The sequence below is a fragment of the Drosophila subobscura genome, chromosome O, assembly GCF_008121235.1.
Source record: "Drosophila subobscura isolate 14011-0131.10 chromosome O, UCBerk_Dsub_1.0, whole genome shotgun sequence".
Classification (NCBI taxonomy): domain Eukaryota; kingdom Metazoa; phylum Arthropoda; class Insecta; order Diptera; family Drosophilidae; genus Drosophila; species Drosophila subobscura.
The window spans coordinates 5,459,422-5,478,457 of NC_048533.1; the positions used below are offsets into that span (position 1 = coordinate 5,459,422).

Consider the following 19,036-nt stretch of genomic DNA (forward strand, 5'->3'; position numbering starts at 1 on the left):
TTTTTGTTTAGTTTGCGAAGATGATTCCATTGATGAGCCCGCATCGGCACCGCCAACCACAACGCAGCGCTTCTTTGGGCCCGACTTTAACAACGAGCTGAAGGGTAATTAAATGAACATTTTCCAATGTATATCCTCTATGTATAATGTAGATCAATGTTTCGCAGAACTGGAAAGCACGGATCAGACGGGACGTTCGCCACGGACGCCCAAGACGCCGCTGCAGAGTGCAAGATCGGATGCCAGCGAGAAGGGGCATCGCAAGGTGTTGGAAACGCGTCGCAATTTGGTCATGCAGTTGTTTAACGTACACGGCAACTTCCCAACAGCACAGGCCACAATCGCCTTTCAGGTGAGTCTCAACATGAGAAGTATTTAGCTTCGGATGTGATTTTAATTTCGGTTCTTTTTTTGTGCTCCTTAGACCAAGCACATTGATGTGTTTCCGCGCAAACAGGATCTGCAGCTGAAGATACGCGAAGTGCGACAAAAGTTGCTGGGACAGGCATCCTGCACACCGCACTCGGCCGGCCCCAATACACCGTCCGACTCGAATTCGTCGTCTACACTGAGCGCCAATAGTGCACACACCAATATTGCGACACCGAATGCGGCAGGTAATTGGAGGGCGCTGTGCAAATATCTTCTACCCAAGAACTAAATCTGTAATTTCCCTATGACTAAATATCTTGCTTTTGACTTTCTGTTCTGTGTGACACCTCCAATTCGATTTGTTTGTTAATTTAGTTTCCATTTCTCAATGAAAACATTGTTAAGATGTTTTTCAATATTACTAAACGGCAGGTGTGAATCCTCAACAGAAGGAGCAGCAGCAGGACTTGGAACAGCATCCTCAGAGCAAGGCAAATGAAACGTAGAAGAATGGAAGGAAGGAGGAAGGAAGCACAGGATACGACAACCGATTGTTTGCTGCCAAAAGTGACAACATTACTTAACGATAGAGTAAACTCAACGAAAGCAGCAGAAACAGCAACAGCAACAGCAGCAACGCACACTCACAAAAAGGAAGAGAAAAAATCCAGCAGCAGCAGATACAGATACACATAAACATACAGCTCATGCATGAGATGCATATGGATGTTTAACTAGTTTTTATTCAAACAAAAAAAAAGAAAATAGAGAGAAAAAATTACAAATTTTTAATTACAATAGGCATACAATACGAGTAATACAATACAATACAATATACAATATGTACACCAAGCAACAAAGATATCGCGATAGGAGAAAGCCCGATTACGAATGAATTTATTAAGCAGCTTAATAAATCGGAAGATCATAGAGGAGAAGGATGGATGCGTGGATAGTAGAGGGACATTTTTGAATAATTGGAACTTTTGAAGCACATTTGAAGTACATGCATACCACATACAGAATAAAAGAATTGAGTAGTAGAGAGCATAAATACATAATGGAACGATTGTATAATCCCCCGCTTAAAACAATTAGGTTGATAATTTACAGAAAGAACTGCAAGGAGGAGACGGAGGAGATTGAAGTAGCTTTAACCTTAAATTGCACATTAATTTTTGAAGTGTATTTAGCACAAGTAAAAAGAAGGCAAAGAATTGTATAAAACAAAAACAAAAAACAAAAAAACCTTGAAAAGAACACGTAGTTGTATTGTATATTTAGTCATAAAATTTATAACATAAAAGAACAAATCTACGCAAAAAAACAAAACAAAACACAAACACACTTCCACACATCAAAATGCTTTTAAAATGTTTGATTTCTGTTCTTAAACCTTTAAACCCCATTTTAAATTGTATGTACATTTTCTAATTTAAATTGGCTTTTTACACATGTTGTCTTATTGAATTATAATTTATATAGTATATAAACATTATATGCATATATTTTTAATATTATTTTAGCATAGAGTAGACCTGTTTTTAAATTGTACACACCGAGAAATAAAATAATTATACATACAATACAATTTATTACACAAGAACGAAAAATGAAGGAATAGAAACGAATGAGAGAGCGAGAACTAACTGTCTTCCACTGTTGCTGCAATATACTATTTAATATTGTGTTAATATTCAGTTGAATTACACCTAATTTAGTTGTAAATTAAAGTTAATTTGAAATGCGTGTGACTGCACCACCCACAAAATCCACTCGTTTTTTTGGCAAAGTTTACTCTGTACTCTGTGGCCTGTTGATTGATTAATTCAATGTTGTACACAAATATGTGTGTGTGTGTCTCTATAAGTTAAGTTCTTTAATTTTAACACGTCAGTCACAGTTTCCATTTATTGTATCCTTTTTGTGTTCTCTAATATTCTAATAACCCAAGAAGCAACAGTTGCAGCCACACACAAACAGACAGACACGCTTGATATGCCAGCAAAGTAAATTAGTTATGCAGGAAATAATAGTTAACAAAAACTATAATCATATACGTACTAGTAAGTGAAATCAGGGATCGTAATAATGGGTTTATTTAAATCTGAAATAAAAGGAACAACAAATTTGTATCTAGAAAAAGTTTTATTTTCCGTTGCTGCAAATTCCAATGTGTTTTCACTCCTTTAATTGTTAAAAGCTATTCTTTCTCTTAGGTCAGACTATATTTGAATTGTTTTTTAAACCTTTGTTCAAAGTGTATCTCTCTCTTAAATAAATTTCTGCTTTAATTCTTTTCTACTTCTCTGTACAACTGTCAAAGTATGTCTCTGTCTCTACCATCTCTGGTTTCCTTTAAGCTCAATAAGTCCTCAGATTTTCATGAACATCTTTTTATTTCATCATTACGATCCCTGATTAAAAATCATTCGAAAACTCACACAATATCATACACCAACAACAGCGGCAGCAAGTGAATAAAATGTGAATGAAAATCATTCATTTAGTTTTATTCATTGCTGCCTGCTGCAACTCTAGAAGTATACCAACTCACTTAGGCTTTTCAAATTTTTTTTCTGTATTCATAATTTAACTATAGTTTTTTCTTTATGTTTAGTTCTTAATTATCCATTAAATATTTGTATTAATTAGAGAAAAAAAAAAACACGAAATTTTATATGATAAAACAAAGAAAAAACGAGAGCGTAAATTGTAGTGTGTTAATGTTTAAAAATACAAATAAAAAGAATACAAAACAAGAATAAAACAAAGTTTATAAGAAAAATCCAACAACCGAAGGTGTGAACTTAATTATACTTAGAAGAAGCACACAGAAGGCTTATGTTTGATACCCTGGATCATATACTCTGTCTAGAACCCCCCTGCAACATAAACTTGTGCCAATGACAAAGACAAAGCAAAGCAAATGAAACCGATAATATATTCATATAGAATATCACACGATCCCCCGTAGAGAGATAACCGAATTATGAAGGCAAAAACCAAAAAAAAGGTTTGTCAATTAAGTCAAATGTAGAACAGAAAACCAACTAAAACAAAAGAGAACCGAGAGAATTATTTTGACCTTCACCAAACATTGCAAAGAACTTATACAAAGAAACCTCTAAAAGAACAACCACAAAATACATTTTTGGCAACAAACATTTCGGACTAAGAGAAACAGAAACACAAAGAGAACACTTTTGGCAATTACAAACAAATGAGAACTTTTTGGCGGAAACAAACTCAGTAACAGAACAAAACATAACAAAAGAAATGGCGTTTCGGATACAAAATTCTAAAATTCAGGTATAAAAAAAAAAAAGGAAACAAAAACAAATACAGATAGTGTTGTATAATGTTTAAAGACAATTTTTGGAACAAAGTATAAGTAAAAGTAAACAAATTAAAAGAAGAACTATTTAGCTATTTATACAACAACAAAACACGAGGAGGCGTGGCAAGGCGACGATGTGTGTATGTGTAAAATTTATAAGGTGCTTTTACAAAACAACAAAGATATTTGGTAGTGCAGCAAAGGTCGGCCTCCACGAGTCCTCCCCCACGTTCCCCCCTCAAAAAAAGTCTCTATATAATACATGATATATATATACATATATATTTTTGTCAGGAAGGCATCCAACTGTATTTTAAAAAGGCTTTTAAAAGTGGAATGACTTAAGTAACGAATAGAGAAGATCTCCCCCCAAGAGAGGGAGCTACAATACTCTTGTAATTCAGTTGTGAGAGATTCGCACAGTTTGATGACAATGGATCGTGGTGGGGTTTTTTATAGTTTTTAATCGAGGAGGGCGTTTTAAATCGTAGCTAAAGCTAAAGCTCCCCCCCACCCTACACAAAACCTAGAGCTAAAATATACATCTACCATACACATACATAACTGATTGATTCAGCAGGATTGATGACATTTGTAGTGGCAGTCGAGGGTTACACCATGTTGTTTGCGGTTTGTTTAGTTAATTGTTAAAAGATAAACGTGCAAAGAAAAGGGAAGAATATTCTTAAGCCAATGATTGATTGATTGATGATTGATTGCATTGCATTGCACAATTCTAAGGTTACATTAAAATATAAAAAAAGGAAGACCCATTGAGTTTGTAGTGAAATTTCAGCGCCTATCATTTGCAATTGACCTGAACGCTTTGTAAAATATTGTATTAACAAACAAATTATATATACATACAGAATATATATACATGCAAACTTATTTGTGAAGTTAACTCTTAAGCCAGTTATTGTGAAACGTATTTTGTAAGCGAGAAAACCACACACAACACACAACAGCCACACAGACCACACACCTACGAGACGAACTACAAATATTACAATACCATTTACAAGTGCTGCATATACAGGATAGAATAAATACAAGTACGGAATATTTAATTACGGATATCTACCGCACTCGGACTGAAGCTCCGAGTAACGTTGGGGACATTCATTCGAGCGAGCCAGAGAGAGATTTTTGCATCGTAGCACAGGGTAGGCCCTTGGACTCTCAAGAGCTTTACGGTCCAACACCAAGAACCCAATGAACCCACCACATACACTCAAACACACACACACACACATACATATATTTATACATACAATATATATAAATATATATATATATACGATGATAAATTTATTGAATAAAAAGAAAAATATGCATTCATAAAAAAAAGAAGATGGAAATCATTTCAGGGGAAAGAGTTGTAATAATTTATTCAGAGTATTTATTTTAAATGAGATTGACTTTGGCACTAAGAGAACTACCAATTCAAGCATCCTCAACCACTTCCACTGGCACTTCAGGGAACAGATATCTCGCCGCAGATAGAACGCTAATGTCAGCGCAATTCTTAAAGGTTTCCTGATCGCCACGGCCCAAGGCTCCCGTGCCATTCTCATACACGCCCCAGTTGTTGCCCGCTGTGTAGGTCCAGCGGAGGACACAGTGCACACAGTTAAGATCCGTGGGAAGTTGCAGAGTCACCGGAATATTACCCATTCTGGTGCTGATGTTGTACTTGAGATTGCCATCGGCAAACTTGAGGGGAATCTTGTTGAAGCACTCCTCCGACTCGGTGCCATACTCATCGAGGTTACACAGGTGGAAGGTGAAGTAACCCAAATGATTTGCCGTGATATTTACTTTAATCTCAGCCTCGCTCTTGCCCGCAAAGGTCCTCACAATGACTCCACTGCCATATTCGCCACCCAGTTCATTGGGTCGCGGCTGTTCCATGCTCCAATCGTCGCCGCAGAGTCCACAGCGGCCTCCGTTTAGGGTTTGTTTCTGCATGGAATATTAAATAATATTATAGAGAATATATGCATTTTTTTTATAGAATTATCCTACCCAAAGTCCACCGCAATACAATCCATTATCGTCGTAGTTTATGGGCGCCGAAGAGTCGTAGCGCCAACGCGAAGATCTCCCCACGGGATCCAACATCATGCCATGGCCCTGCAGCTCATCCACCAGGCAGAAAATTCCCAGACTAATGGTCAGGATTAATTTGAAGTATTTCATTTTGCTTTCACTTTCACTATGGTCTGATATGGATCTGGCCTGGTGGATGGCTTATATAGGTTCATATTCCTAAAATCTTATCACTGTGTATATGCACTTTTATGATTATTGCTCAAAAATTTGGGCGAAAGCTATGACACATAAAAACAAGGGTCCAGTTATTGGTAATTGAATCATTCTAATGTTGGTTTTGTTTACCATTAATTTGTTTTGAACACGTTGTGGGTGCGATTCGACTGAAAGTCCCAATGCCAATGTGATAAGGGTTCAATGCATGGGAAATGTATCACGTTCAAGTGGAACTTGTTAACCAAGGTTGAAAACGTTTCAAGTGCATTATGGCATACTGCGAATGCATGGGTAGATATGGCCAAGGGACTGGCATGGATTATGCAATGCGGTGATTGAACTCGTAAGGAATTCCCATACAGATAAGAAGGGTTTCGTCATCACTAGAAGTATAAATACAAAGAAACTCAAAGGAGTCTCCACTTCCGTACATTGTCTTACTAGTAGATGACGAAAGACTGCGAAATCAGTTGGAAAAATTCTCCTATATTATTTGCATGCTTCAAATTTATAGCGAACGCCATCAGAATATTATTATTGATAGCCAGTTCCAAGTGCCAGTTTAAGGCATACTTTCAGGCCTTTGGTTTAAACAACTTTTCTTTTTTGTAAATGTTCAGTTCTTTATTTAACTTTGTCAGACTTTTTGGTGTTGAACACCTTCAGACTTTTCTGGCAGTTCGTTGTTTCGGTTGGGAATGGAGTGGTGCTTAAGCCACCTCAACGGGCACCTCAACGACATCGACATCGGAGGCTGCCTCCTTCAACATGTTACGTCCCCAATTGATGCTCACATCAGCGCAGTTCTTGAAGGTCTCCTGGGGGCCACAGCCCAAAGCGCCATAGGAACTATCGCACATGCCCCAGTTGTTGCCTGTAGATTAAGGTTTAAGGATTAGGGATTTATGGAACAAATGTAAACCCTTTCAGACTCACCTCCGACATAGGTCCAACGGAGCACACAGTGGTTGCAGGTCAGACTCTGTGGCAGGAAAACAGTCACATCGAATTCTCCGCTCTGCTGGCCAATGTACAGCTTCTGGCTGCCATCGGCGAAGCGCAGGGGATTCTGGTTGAAGCACTCCTCGGACTCACTGCCATAGGCATCCAGGTTGCACAAATGGAACTCAAAGTGGCCCAAATGGTTGGTGGTGAGCTTCACGCCGACGGTGATGGCATTGGAGGAGGGATAGCTCCTGGTCACGACACCATATCCAGCAATACGGCCTCCGATCTCGTTGGCACGGGGCTGTGCATCAGCGAAATTGTCACCGCACAGTCCGCAGCGACCACCATTGTTCACCTGGACCTGCATGTACAAAAAGGGACTTTGGCATTAGATTCCTGGCATCCCTGGCATCCCCATTTAACTCACATTCATGCCACCGCAGAAGAGTTCGTTGTCGTTGTAGTTCTGGGGAGCGCTGCCATCGTAACGCCAGCGGGAGGAGCGACTGGGTGGGTTCAGCATCATGCCGTGGGCATCGATCTGCTGCAGGCCAATGGCCATCATCAAGGCAACACTCAGCAGGAACTTCATGGTATTCACTTTTGTTTCGGCTTTCACTTTCACAATGTGCCACCTGCTGCACGGGCTCCCAGTTTTATACGTGTGTGCCGTGCCTTCTGCTCCTGTCCATCCGTCGGACTTTATCAATTCGTTTCGAGAGTTTTACAACGCCTCTTCACGTGATAACGCCCCGTTGATAATAATAATAACTAATGTTGTACTCCTGGTACAACAGTGGCAAAATCACCACTCCAGATCCAGATAGGCCCCCAAAGGATAAGCATCTCTACGATTGGCATGCCAAAATATTCATAAAAACGTCGAATGCGGCGAATGTATCGCGGCCAAAGAGCACCGCAAGTACGTTTATTAATAGTAATTGCGAAAAGTCTTAGTACATTTAATCAAATTTGGGTTATCTTAGTAATGTTTATTGAATTAACTTTTGCTCGAGTCTTTTCCATTAAGAACTAAAATGAATGTTTTGTTTTGGGTTCACTTGTTATCGCGCTCAGATTTCATTTATAGGCCCCATAGCAAACAGGCTTAAATCGATCACGAGAACTCGGGGCGTGCCAGATGGTATGAAAAAATGCTGAGTTAAATATGTAAATATCAATTTAAATAAAAATAAATACTACAAATGTTCCAGTATACTTTGTGTGATTGCGTAAAGACGTGCCATGTGCAGATTGGTCGAGAAATATGAAAGGAAATCAAAGGAAATTAATCGTTAAGCAGGGAATAGCCTTATTGTCTTTGATGCCAATCTATATCGAAGACTGTCTCTCGACTGCAAGGACACGTGTCACGCTCAGATCGGAAGGGAAATGGCGCAGATATAGCATTTTAATTAAAAATCGGTTTAAGCAATCTGTTGTCCGATTTATGATTGATTCATGACACTGTCCGATTGATTTCCGATTAATTTCCGATTTATGTCAAAAACATGTCCAAATATTTTCGATGAGTGACCGCTTAATATTCGATTCTCGTTCAAAACATGTCTGATTCGTGGTCACAATTTTTCGATTCATTTAAATGTCCGTTACTACAGCGCCATACAGCGTTTTTCTTTGGAACTATCACCCCTCATTGTCGCAGTGGCGCCCACAAGTTGTCAGCGGGTTTTCCGTGTACTAACAAAACTTAGAGATGCGTCTTAAGTATCGATAGCTGCTGCTAGCGATATTTTCTCCACCTCGTTCTGCTCGCTCACCTTGCAAAATGAATTCAAACTCCTACCTGTACCTGTTCCCGCTGCTTGGCAACGGAAAACCCAGCAGGTGAGGCGTGTGCACTCAGGCGAAACGAAACGACAACGAAATAAACATCAACAAAAAATAGCAGCCGAGCCCCCAAAGTGAGAACAGATTCAGTCGAACTGTGTCGCAGCAAACAAACAAAGAAACACAAACGCGAAATACCAACAAACGCGGTGGCGCCAAGATTTAAATTCTGTCTTGAAAGTTGTGCAAATTTATATTTTTAAATTATTCAGTTAGAGAGTTGGAGAATTTTATCCACAAAATACGATGGTGAATCGCAGCAAGACGCCGCGGTCGCTGGGCGAAGGCGATACTGGCCCCAGCAAGGAGAAGGACATCGATCAGGTCTACTGCGTGGTGCTGCATGTCGTGGAGGCCATCAACTTCATTGGACGCGATGGCGAACGGGAAAGTATCGTGATGAATGCCGCACTCAATACGGTGGACTTTGAGGTGGAGGGCACACCCTCGGCGACGGCAGAGACCATCATCTTCAACAGCAACTGCATCTGGGAGTGCGACATGGCGGGCATCAAGCGCATCAAGACGGACCATCGACCCGTGAAGCTCACCTTCTTCGCGTGCAGCAAGCACCTGCAGCGCAAACCCATTGGCACTGTGCTGCTGCCGGTGCGAGGACTCCCTGTGCTGACCACGACGAGCAACAACAACCCCGTGCAGCTGAAAATGATTTGGCACAAGCTGATCTGCACCAGCACCGAGTACCGGTCCCACAAGCCCGAAGTGCTGCTCATGCTGGCCATCATCAAGAAGTCCATTCTGCACGCCAAGGACTTTGAGCCACTGCTGCAGGTCTCACACGTAAGCCAGTCGATCCTTCGGTGCCATGTTGTTGGGTCTTTATGGATTTTATTTCAGATCAAACAGCCAGCTCCTTCACCGATAGTCAAGTCGCCGGGTCACTCGATCACTGCCAGCATGCTGCAGTCCCAGGCCAATGTCTACGTGCAATCACTAGTCCAACTGGGTCTGCTGCAGGTGGGCAATGATCCGCTGATCGACTGCGACATCATCGAGGTGAAGCTGCAGTTCAAGAAGCTCAAGAACCTGTCCAAGCTGCTCAAGTCGCTCAGCCAGGGCAAGGAGCCGGCCACCTCCATTAACCTGGTCTTCGATTTCGTGGGCAACGTGACCAGCATTGAGCTGAAGACCAACGACTCCGATGCCTACATGCTGAGCGATGAGCTGGGACTCCGCTTCAAGTCCTCCCTCCAGAGCATGCGTCTGTACTTCCAGCGCATCTTCTATTTGCCCATAAACATGTACGTGAATGGAGCGGCCATTGGTGAGTCCTCACACACTTATCCTTCAAATTGCCACTTGTGACCATTATGCCACAGCCAATTACCGCATGGACTTTGGCAAGCTGCTGCCGGCGGATAGTTACTTCCTGGAGAATCGCAAATTTGTGCGCAACGGCTGCCTCACCTTCAATCGCTTTGGGCGCATGGACAGCTCCAGGGACATTAAGCCGCAGCTCGAGTACTCCTTCAGTGTCGAACTCAAGGCCATTTACTCACGGCCGAACGACGGACCGGAGGAGTCGGTACAATATCAGCCTGAAGCGCCTTTTGTGTTGACAAAAGAACAGCAACAGCAGTCCAGCGAGTCCAACCAACCAAAGCCTGATAATGTCAGCTTCAAGGAGAATGAAGTTTTGCCCTTGATAGAAGTGCAGAACTCCGGCAATCCTGTGTGCGTGGGCCGGGACTTTCGAAGGCGCAAAAAGTTGAGTAGCCAAATCCAAAATGAGTTCGGCCTGGACACAGAGGAGGGTTTGGTCCGAAAATCCATAGAAACGAAGAAGATTTGTAACTCCCTCTTCCAATACTCCTCCGAGTCCAATGCGGAATGTCTGGCCATATACAAAAATCAACAATTCGATAATGACAAATCAAACAAGGAACAAGAAAGCAGCCAAGGGACAAATGAAGAGTCCATGGCAGATGGAAAGGAAAATGTAAAAGCTTTAAATAATGTGGAAACAAATGAATCCAACAGCATGGAGAAGCCACAAGTTCCACCCAAGAGAGCCAAAATGAACTCCAAGTCAGCGTCAAAGGCAGAAGAAATGGTTGCCGTAGAGCAAACTGCCTCCATGGAGCAGTTGACCAAGCTGTTGGGACAGGAGGTGGAAAAGCTGACAAAGAGCGTTGAGATCATCGAGAACAGAAGCCAACAAGACTTGAGAATAGCCAGAAAGATGGAAATCGAGGAGGATGACTTTGAAAGCGACTCCACTCTGTGCTCCTTTCGCCCACAAAAACATCAGAGAAAGTCCTCGAAAACGGAACTTCCAGCATCCCAGCACAGTTCTGCCACATCCATAAGCCATAAGCACAGCAAAGAAAGAAAGAAAGGAAGACGTTACTCAGGACAGAAACGATATGTGCAGCAAATTATTGATGAAACGGAAACCAGCATGGAGCATGGATCTTTGCCACGTGATTGTCCTGCCTCCAGCACATACAGAGTTAAAGTGAAGCACAGCGACTTGGACGTCTCGGAGTGTGACTTGTTCAAAGTGCATCATGGCAAACGCAAGTCAAAGTCCGATGAACAGCTATCCAAGGCACCAGCGGCCAACTCCCTGAAGGTCTTCGCAAAGCCAAAGTCTGCCAACACAAGGGACAAAATATCCACGACGGAGCTCAGCCTGCGCGCACGTTGGGTCGAGGTGAACAAGGAACAGGCGAAGGCCCTCGATGAAACGGCAAAGTTCATTCAACAGACATGCCAGAACGAGATCCGCAAGGTGCAGCAAGAGGATCAACAGGCTTTGGGGCAGCCACAGTTGGTCGAATCCAAAAGGAATATCCGAAAAGTGCGCTCCAGAAAGCTGCGAATTCAAAGGGAGGTTTATTCCGATTCCGATTCCGACTCTGACAATTTGCATGCTGAGAATGCAAAGAAAAAGTATGTCGAATCGGCAGAGAACTCAGTGTCCATTGTGGGTTCCGAGAGCTCTGTGCACGTCATCAGCTCCCAATCGAGTGATCAGCGCATCGAGCGGATTATCAAGAAGATGAAAGTATCCAAGACGACAATCCAGGAGGAAAAGTATGAGCCCGAAACGTCAAATGATTTGCCAGATAAGCTGCTGAAAAAGAAATCGTCTAGAAAAATACCAAACGAAGCATCTGTGGAGTCGTCAGAGCAATTGGAAGAATCAGTTCAGGCGCAGCCCAAGAAAAAGGTTCACCGTAAGCGATCGAAGCCCGGGATTCAGCAGCCATCAGAAGACGATCTAACATCAATGGGGACATTGGTTGAGCTGAAATCATCGAATAATGCTCTCCGGCAGTCCAGTTCCCGCAAGTCTCTCGAACGAACCTCTTACATGAGCGCTCTGGATCAATTTTGTAACCCAAATAGTGTTAGCGAGAAGGTAAAAGCCTGGCGCCAGCATCAGATACAGCTCTTTGAGGAGGAACTGGCGCGCAAGGAGCAGCAGTACAAGAAAGATCTGGAGCAAATGGAAGACCAAGATGGGACTTTGGTTCGCAGCCAGGGGGTGTCGCATAAGGGGACAATCATTGATTACGAGGCAAAGTTCAAAGAGTTGGAGCTGCACATCAACCAGCTGCAGAGGGAGATTGACGAGCAGGTGCGGCTCTTTGCTAACCGTAGTCAGGAAATGCGCCAGGAGAACAAGCAGCTGGAGCGGGAGAAGTTGATGCTGAAGGAGCGCATCTTCCACATGGAGATGCAGATCCACGAGCTGCGCGGCAAGGCCAAGGCACCCGATGACAGGGATCTCAACCACATACTCAAGGAGATGCGCTCCCAGAACGAACGATTCATGGAGCTGTCCAAGGAGAAGGATCGCTACAAGAAGCAGTGGCGTCGCTCGGCCAAAGAAGTCAACGAACTGAAGCGGGCTCTGATCAAGGAGAATGACCCAAAAGAGTCCTTAATCTCGAGTGAATTGTGAGTCTTAAGCTTATTCATAGTTAAATCATTGTAAATAACAAACTCTCTCTTTGCAGTCCGTTTAATCTGAGGGAAATCCTCACCAAGAATGAGGAAGAGTTTGAGCGGGAATTCGGAAAGCTTCGCTATGCCAATGGGTCACCCAGTTTCCTTGTTAAATCCTTTGACTGAATCGGCGGACTATGCTTCTGGCGACGATTCTGGCAATTTGTGAAATTGTCTTTTACCAAATTAACTGTACAAATTTTTAGTTTATTTTTATTGTTTAGTTTTTCGTTTGTTTGAGTAATAAAATGCACGATTATAATGTTAGGCGATGGACTCTAGTTCATCTCGAATCCCACGCGCACAAAGTAGGGCAGTGTGTCCAGTGGTGCGGGGTAGTCCATGATCCAGATGGGGCCCTTGTACACCTCATCGCCATTGCCATTCTTCCACTCACCAGCGGGCAGGTACACGTCCCTTTGGGTGGCACCCTCGGTAACCACAGGAGCAGCAATGATGTCATCGCCCAGAAGGAACTCTACAAAGGGAGAGATGAGATTCAGATGCTAAGCGAGTGATTTCTTTGATTGGTTAACTACTACTCACGATCGTAGATTCCCTGAGCCACTGCATCGGTGGGTGCAATCCACCAGAGCGGCGCATTCACTGGCTCGCCAGTCTCCACGGCGCGCTTGAACAACTTCATGATGTAGGGCGTGTACTCGGCGTGGAGGTTGGTGTGTGTCTTGCTGATGGTGATGGCTTCTTGCGTCAAAGTTCCATGGCACGAAGGAGTACTGGAGGGCGGGCATGAAGACATTGGCCTGCAGCCAGCGCAGGAAGAGCTCCTTGTTGGGCGGACGCTCGTTGTAGCCGTTGCCGCCAATCATGTCGGGCAGGACGAAGGGGTAGCCGTTGAGGTTCATCTGCAGCATCGAGGTGATCAGCGTGATGAGGCCATTGTTCCAGCCCCACTCGGAGTCCTTGTCCACAATGCGCACAAAGATGGGCAGATCCTGGGTGTTCTGTGCGGAGCGAACCTCCACCATGTCGCCGAAGGCGGCCACCGTTCGCACATAGTCGCCAACGGCCTGCAGAGGAGTCACCATGGAGCCGTCGCCCTGCAGCACGGGATCACTGGGCAGCCAGGTGGTCTCTCCCGCATCGAACTTGAAGCTGTCAATGCCCTCCTCGTCCTGCAGCCGCTTCAAGCGCTTTGCGAACCACTCCTGCACCTCGGTCTTTGTGAAGTCCAGAATGGCGGCATCCTTGGGCTGGCTGTTCCACCACTGGGTGTCCGAGCTGCCGGCATGGTCGAGCGCCAGGTAGCCCAGAGCCTTGGCCTCGTCATAGATCGCCGTGCAGTTGTTGTTGATGAAGGGATGAATCCACAGGGTCACACGGAAGCCCAGTGCCTTGAGGTCATCGGTGAGGGTCTTTGTCGCTGGGAACTTGTTCTTGCGGAATGTCAGCGCCCCGTAGCAGTCCTCCCAGTCATCATCGATCTCCAGCTGGCTGTTGTTGAAGCCATTGTCGAGGATCTGCTGGGCAAAGTCGCGAATGACGGTATCATCGACCTCCGCCTTGTACAGGGCCCAGGTGGACCACACGGGATGCCGCACCATGCGCTCGTCGGGGTAGCCCGTGGGCTGTCCCAGGAAGGTTTTCACCGCATACTTGTGCGCAGCCTTGGCATCCTTGGCCACTGCCACATGGTAGATGAACTTCGAGGAGGTGACACGCGGATCGTAGGGCAGGGCACTGGTGGCACTGAAGCACAACTTGCCCTCGTAGCCCGCCGAGTTCTGGTCGATGAAGAGCGGCGTGTTGTTCTCCACATACAGGAAGACGCCATCGCTGTTCAGCCAGTAGCGTTCGCCCACACCGAAGTTGTCCTGCTCCTTGGGCAGATACGAGTAGTTGCTGTGGGTCTGACGCTCCACGGGCCAGTAGTGCTGCTTCTGCTCGGGTCCGCTGAACCAATGGGTGGCTCCCGTGTTCAGGGAGAAGCAATCCCTGGGCTGCTGACCCTGCAGCACCTGATCGCGGGCCACTCGCACATGGGTGACTTCGCTGCCAGTGCCCGTGGCCACTCCGCTCTTGACCAGCGTGAACTCGATGGTGTTGGTGCCATCGGTGATCTGGTAGCCGCCCTTTTCCGTCTCCACCAGACTGCTGGTCGTGGCAAAGTTGTCAAAGGTCACCGTCTGCAGGCTCTTGTCGCCCTTCATCAGCTCGTACTGGAGCTTGTCGCCGCGTCGCAGCCGCACGTAGATGTTGCTGTTGGCGAACTTGTAGCGCTGCTCGATGCTCTGGCAGGCACTTGCCGCACTCCACAGGCAGCAGCCAGCTGCCACCAGCAGCAGTAAAAGTTTTGTGTGCATTCTGAAAGGTAGGAAACGACTGACGCTCCAACACAGCAGGTGGGAGTCTTTATGCACTATTATAGCCGTGTGATAAGGAAACCGATTGAGAATTAGCGTATGAGTAGTCGGTCATGTCTAATACAAATAAAACTCTTGAGCAGTGTCAAAAACATTGTGCTTTCGGTGTGGGAACACTTGAGAAAAACACGAGCGATAACCTGCACCTGATAAGCCGTAACATCTACGACTAGAATGATAGAAATGACCTACGTAGGTGTTGTGTATAATTCCCATTCCCATTCCCATTACTTAATTGATTGTTTTCCACTGTGATTTCAGTTCCCCAGAGAATAGATATAGATAGGAACACCCGGGGCATTGATGGCTTGCAATCAGCAAGTGACTAAGTCGAGCAAACCTTTTGAGATTTTGAAGGACGGCTAAACACTTGGGATAACAATAAAAGAACTCAGTCTTGCATTGCATTTCGCAACATTAGCTAAGCTCGAAACAATTATCTAGTAGTTTCCAAGAAACTATTTGCTTGGTTCAATTTGCTTCCCAGGGAAAAAGAGTTTTACGTTTAAATATATATATTTATTTATTTAGTTTTGATTGTTTCTGTTAATACTTTTTAATCTATGTTCGGAGTTTTGGTTTATACGTATGTAACAGTGTGTGTAATAGGTGTGTAAAAGGTAACAAAAATATTAACCAAAATGTGGAATCCGTCAATCAGTTTGCTGCTGAGAATTCGCCCATTGTTGGTCTGGTGGTATATGGTTTGGGTAAAAGTAGCTAAATGCAGATGAGGTCTACACACAAATAAATATGGTATCCATGTATGTTTATCTAGATTCTATTAGGGCACCAGCTGGTTATTCTCCCGCTGATCATCGTCGTTTTCCGCTTCGGACATCTCTTCGGGTGGCGCCTTCTCGGGCTTTATTTCGTCCCGATACTCGAGCACCTCCTTGGGCTTACCTAATATGTGCGTCCTGAAGAGCTCGTCCTCGTTCTCTTCGTCACTGTCGTCGTCGGCCATGAGGGCCACCCGCGAGTACAGTTCACTGGAACGCGCCGCCGACGCACGCCGATTGTAGACAATGCCCCCGGCCACCGCCACACCCAGCAGGGTGAACACCACGAGCATCAGGAGCAGCACCGTTGTGCCCGTCATGTACTGCAGTGCCTGCTCCTGGCTACCCTCCTCGGAGACTTCCACGACAGTGGCCATGCCCGTGCTGCGCACCACATACGCATAGCAGAGAGTCTCATTGAGGGTCTTCCGCAGCTGACTGCCTGGGCCACAGGTGCTGCACTGGGCGGCCAGGGGCCCGTAGCAGGCCAGGCAGCTCTTGTGGCACACGGCGCATGTGCGACTCTGTGCCACCAGCAGCGGGGTAATGAGCGGAGAGTTGCGACGACGACGACGACGACGACGGTCCTCCGCCTGCAGAGGATCCTGCTTGTCGTCTATGCTGTTGGATATGTTGGGGTGATCTATGCCGCTTGTGGTACTGCTCTCTGTGCTGGCATCTTCCATTATGTCATCCTGATCCTGTGCATCGTCATGGGGATAGGTGTGCCTGGGACACTGATCGTAGCAGAGACCCTCGTAAATGTATGCCGGATCCTTGCACTCTGTGGAAAACGGAAGTGAGAGAAACACACACATTAGCAACTGTTGAAGGTCTGGGATGATCTAGGAGATGGATTTACCTCAGAGACAGTGATTAATGGAAGAGAAAAGAATCGGAAATTAGTTGGTTAGCAGAAAGAATGAACATGGAAGGAAGCTCAGCTAAACTTGGCACTGAAACCTCAGCCCTGATTGGCTGAGCTTCAGAGGAGAGAAAGCTTGAGAGAAATGGATAATGTGTGTTCAATTAGAGGCAGCAACAAAAGAGAACTTTCTGTATTGGAGATTGTTTTTGTCGTGGCATCGAAACCTTTGGAATAGAATCTCTTTCTCTGAAACACATCTATTATTAACAACAAAAAATTCAGTAAATGTATTGTAGTTAAAGCAAGCGTTCAGTCCGATAAAAACATGCTCGAAAATTAGCAAGAAAAGGAGGCAGTGTGCGCAATGGTACGATACGATTGATATATTGTATGTTTGTGTGTGTAGGACCAGACCAGTGTTGGAAAGCTACTCATGAACATATGGCAGTGAAAGTGAAACAGCAGTGTTAAGTAGGAGGTTAACGGTAACGAAATAAACGAAATTAGCAGTAGGTTAGCAATGGTCGGACTTTTCTTTCCGTTTAAATCCAAAAAGAGAGTGAACGAAAAAAAACGAAAAATACTTAGAGAATGGAGGAAAATTTGTTGTGCGAAACTCACCTTGTCGTTCAATCAATTCAATTCTCAAAATTCTCAAGGAAGGAAAATATTGTAATTCTGAAATGCAGTCGAAGCTCGAGAGCTTGGAAGAGGAGTACTCGTATGTTAAGGATCGAAATGAACCTCCTCGTGGGATTGGCATGTTTTTTCTGAGCATGTTTCGCTTGCTTGAACTGAACTCTTTGTTGGATAATAAATATGCTTCAGTTTGGTGTTACTTTTCTTTGCTTTTTTTATATGTTTTCAATGCATTTATTAATTACTCATATAGTAGATATATAGATAGATATATACACAAACATACATAAAAAATTGGTTGAGTTTTCGAATGGCGCGAATGGCATTCTCAATTTCAATTTCATTTTCACTTTTCACTTTCTTTACAATTATAAAAGTTTTTAATTTCAGTTTTCGTGTAAGCATTAATTTAGTTCGGTTTTTGTTCCAATTTTATTTTACAATTTTGTTCTTTAAATCTTTAAAGTTAATGCGATTTTTTAATTATTGCTAATTGCTACCCCAGGCCCTAGTACCAGTTATTATTTGTATGCTTTAATTTTCTCCTTTGAATTGTTCGCTTTTTAGTATAAGGCTTAAATATTAATTTGGCTTTTTCTTCTGCTAATTACGTGTCTCAGAGTTTATTAGAATTTTCCTCATCATGTTTCCCTATTCTTGGAGATAAATAAGTACAGCATCCATCGTGCGTGTGTGCTTGTGTGAGTTTTTGATAGACAAGAACAGAACAAAACAGAATATTCGTATGGAGCGAAATGTGAAATGGCAATCTATCTGCTGTTAATACGTGTATTGTTGCTCTGCATGTGTGTTTGTTTGTTTGTTTGTTTGTTTATTGGTTTTGGTTAATATATTTCCTTCTGCTAGTGTAAGTATAGTAAGTATATGCTTGAAGAATAAAAGATTGTTGGGTTCAACTACTGTTCTGTTCGTTGAGAGAGAAATGCTAGTTCTTTTCTTTAGTTTCATTTATGTGTGTATATTCTTATGTAAGATGTGTGGGTGTTTATTTTTTGCTAATTACAACAACAACAAAAGATTTATTCTTTACTTTTCTATTAAATTAACATTTGATATTGTTTAAGGTTTAATGTTTAATGTTTAATGCTCATTGTGCGGTTTACGATATGATTATTCATACAAAAGCAAAATGCAAAGACCATGGAAATCAGGTAAATGTTCAGTTGAATTTTTGTTGAGTAAACTATGATTTGTACCGAAGACTCGAAGAAAAACCTAATAAATGATATGTTGTTTTTTTTTTATTTAGAAAAAACGGAAGAACCCCTTTGGGTTGGGGCTTTTATCTGTGGCTTAAGAGAGAGAATTAAATATAATTATTGCACTCGCGTTGCCTTTTGATTTGTTGTTTTGTGTTTAATATACGATTTAATTAAGCAACAAAGTTTTAACAGAGATATGTGTGTGTGTCGTGTTCGTGTGTGTTTTTGTGTGTGCGTTGTGGATAAAATCAAAAGTTGATTTGTTCGCTAAATTATCATTATTATTATTAAGTATTCTTTTGATGACTTATTTTTGATGACTTTGCGAATAAGAGTCAAGATTCTGTGTCATGTTGCAACTTTGTTGAAAACTGCAGGAA

The 19,036-nt window shown here is 43.4% G+C and overlaps 6 protein-coding genes across 10 annotated transcripts in view; 2 read left to right on the forward strand and 4 right to left on the reverse strand.

Moving 5' to 3' along the window:
- The window catches only part of LOC117899294 (putative transcription factor capicua), a 47,253-nt gene extending 45,250 nt beyond the window's left edge, over positions 1–2,003 (forward strand). For 4 of the 5 annotated variants that reach the window (XM_034809206.1, XM_034809210.1, XM_034809209.1 and 1 more), the window contains 4 exons: positions 12–104; positions 153–352; positions 425–617; positions 805–2,003. In XM_034809206.1, the coding sequence (XP_034665097.1) occupies positions 12–104; positions 153–352; positions 425–617; positions 805–878 (560 nt within the window). In that variant the 3' untranslated portion in view covers positions 879–2,003. Of the gene's footprint in view, positions 1–11; positions 105–152; positions 353–424; positions 618–777 lie in introns of all 5 variants that reach the window. The other variant, XM_034809211.1, reaches the window with a different exon arrangement.
- A 3,111-nt stretch (positions 2,004–5,114) lies between these two features.
- Positions 5,115–5,947, reverse strand: LOC117897062. The gene is made up of 2 exons (XM_034805658.1): positions 5,741–5,947; positions 5,115–5,677 (listed from the first exon to the last, which is right to left on the reverse strand). The coding sequence occupies exons 1-2, from the start codon at positions 5,912–5,914 to the stop codon at positions 5,159–5,161; spliced, it is 693 nt and encodes a 230-aa protein (XP_034661549.1). The 5' UTR covers positions 5,915–5,947; the 3' UTR covers positions 5,115–5,158.
- A 656-nt stretch (positions 5,948–6,603) lies between these two features.
- On the reverse strand, positions 6,604–7,576 carry LOC117896984. Its single transcript, XM_034805539.1, has 3 exons — positions 7,359–7,576; positions 6,920–7,292; positions 6,604–6,857 (listed from the first exon to the last, which is right to left on the reverse strand). The coding sequence occupies exons 1-3, from the start codon at positions 7,521–7,523 to the stop codon at positions 6,694–6,696; spliced, it is 702 nt and encodes a 233-aa protein (XP_034661430.1). The 5' UTR covers positions 7,524–7,576; the 3' UTR covers positions 6,604–6,693.
- Positions 7,577–8,804: 1,228 nt separating this feature from the next.
- Positions 8,805–12,973, forward strand: LOC117899226 (interaptin). Its single transcript, XM_034809100.1, has 4 exons — positions 8,805–9,583; positions 9,641–10,067; positions 10,123–12,712; positions 12,772–12,973. The coding sequence occupies exons 1-4, from the start codon at positions 9,029–9,031 to the stop codon at positions 12,884–12,886; spliced, it is 3,687 nt and encodes a 1,228-aa protein (XP_034664991.1). The 5' UTR covers positions 8,805–9,028; the 3' UTR covers positions 12,887–12,973.
- Positions 12,974–13,019: 46 nt separating this feature from the next.
- Positions 13,020–15,116, reverse strand: LOC117899228 (myogenesis-regulating glycosidase). Its single transcript, XM_034809102.1, is given in 3 exon segments — positions 13,020–13,238; positions 13,307–13,469; positions 13,471–15,116. Coding segments are annotated over 3 exon segments (1,977 nt in total). The 5' UTR covers positions 15,085–15,116; the 3' UTR covers positions 13,020–13,038.
- A 588-nt stretch (positions 15,117–15,704) lies between these two features.
- The window catches only part of LOC117899225 (furin-like protease 1), a 151,192-nt gene continuing 147,860 nt past the window's right edge, over positions 15,705–19,036 (reverse strand). Inside the window, 1 exon segment of the mRNA XM_034809099.1 lies at positions 15,705–16,710. Within this exon segment, the coding sequence (XP_034664990.1) occupies positions 15,929–16,710 (782 nt within the window). The 3' untranslated portion in view covers positions 15,705–15,928.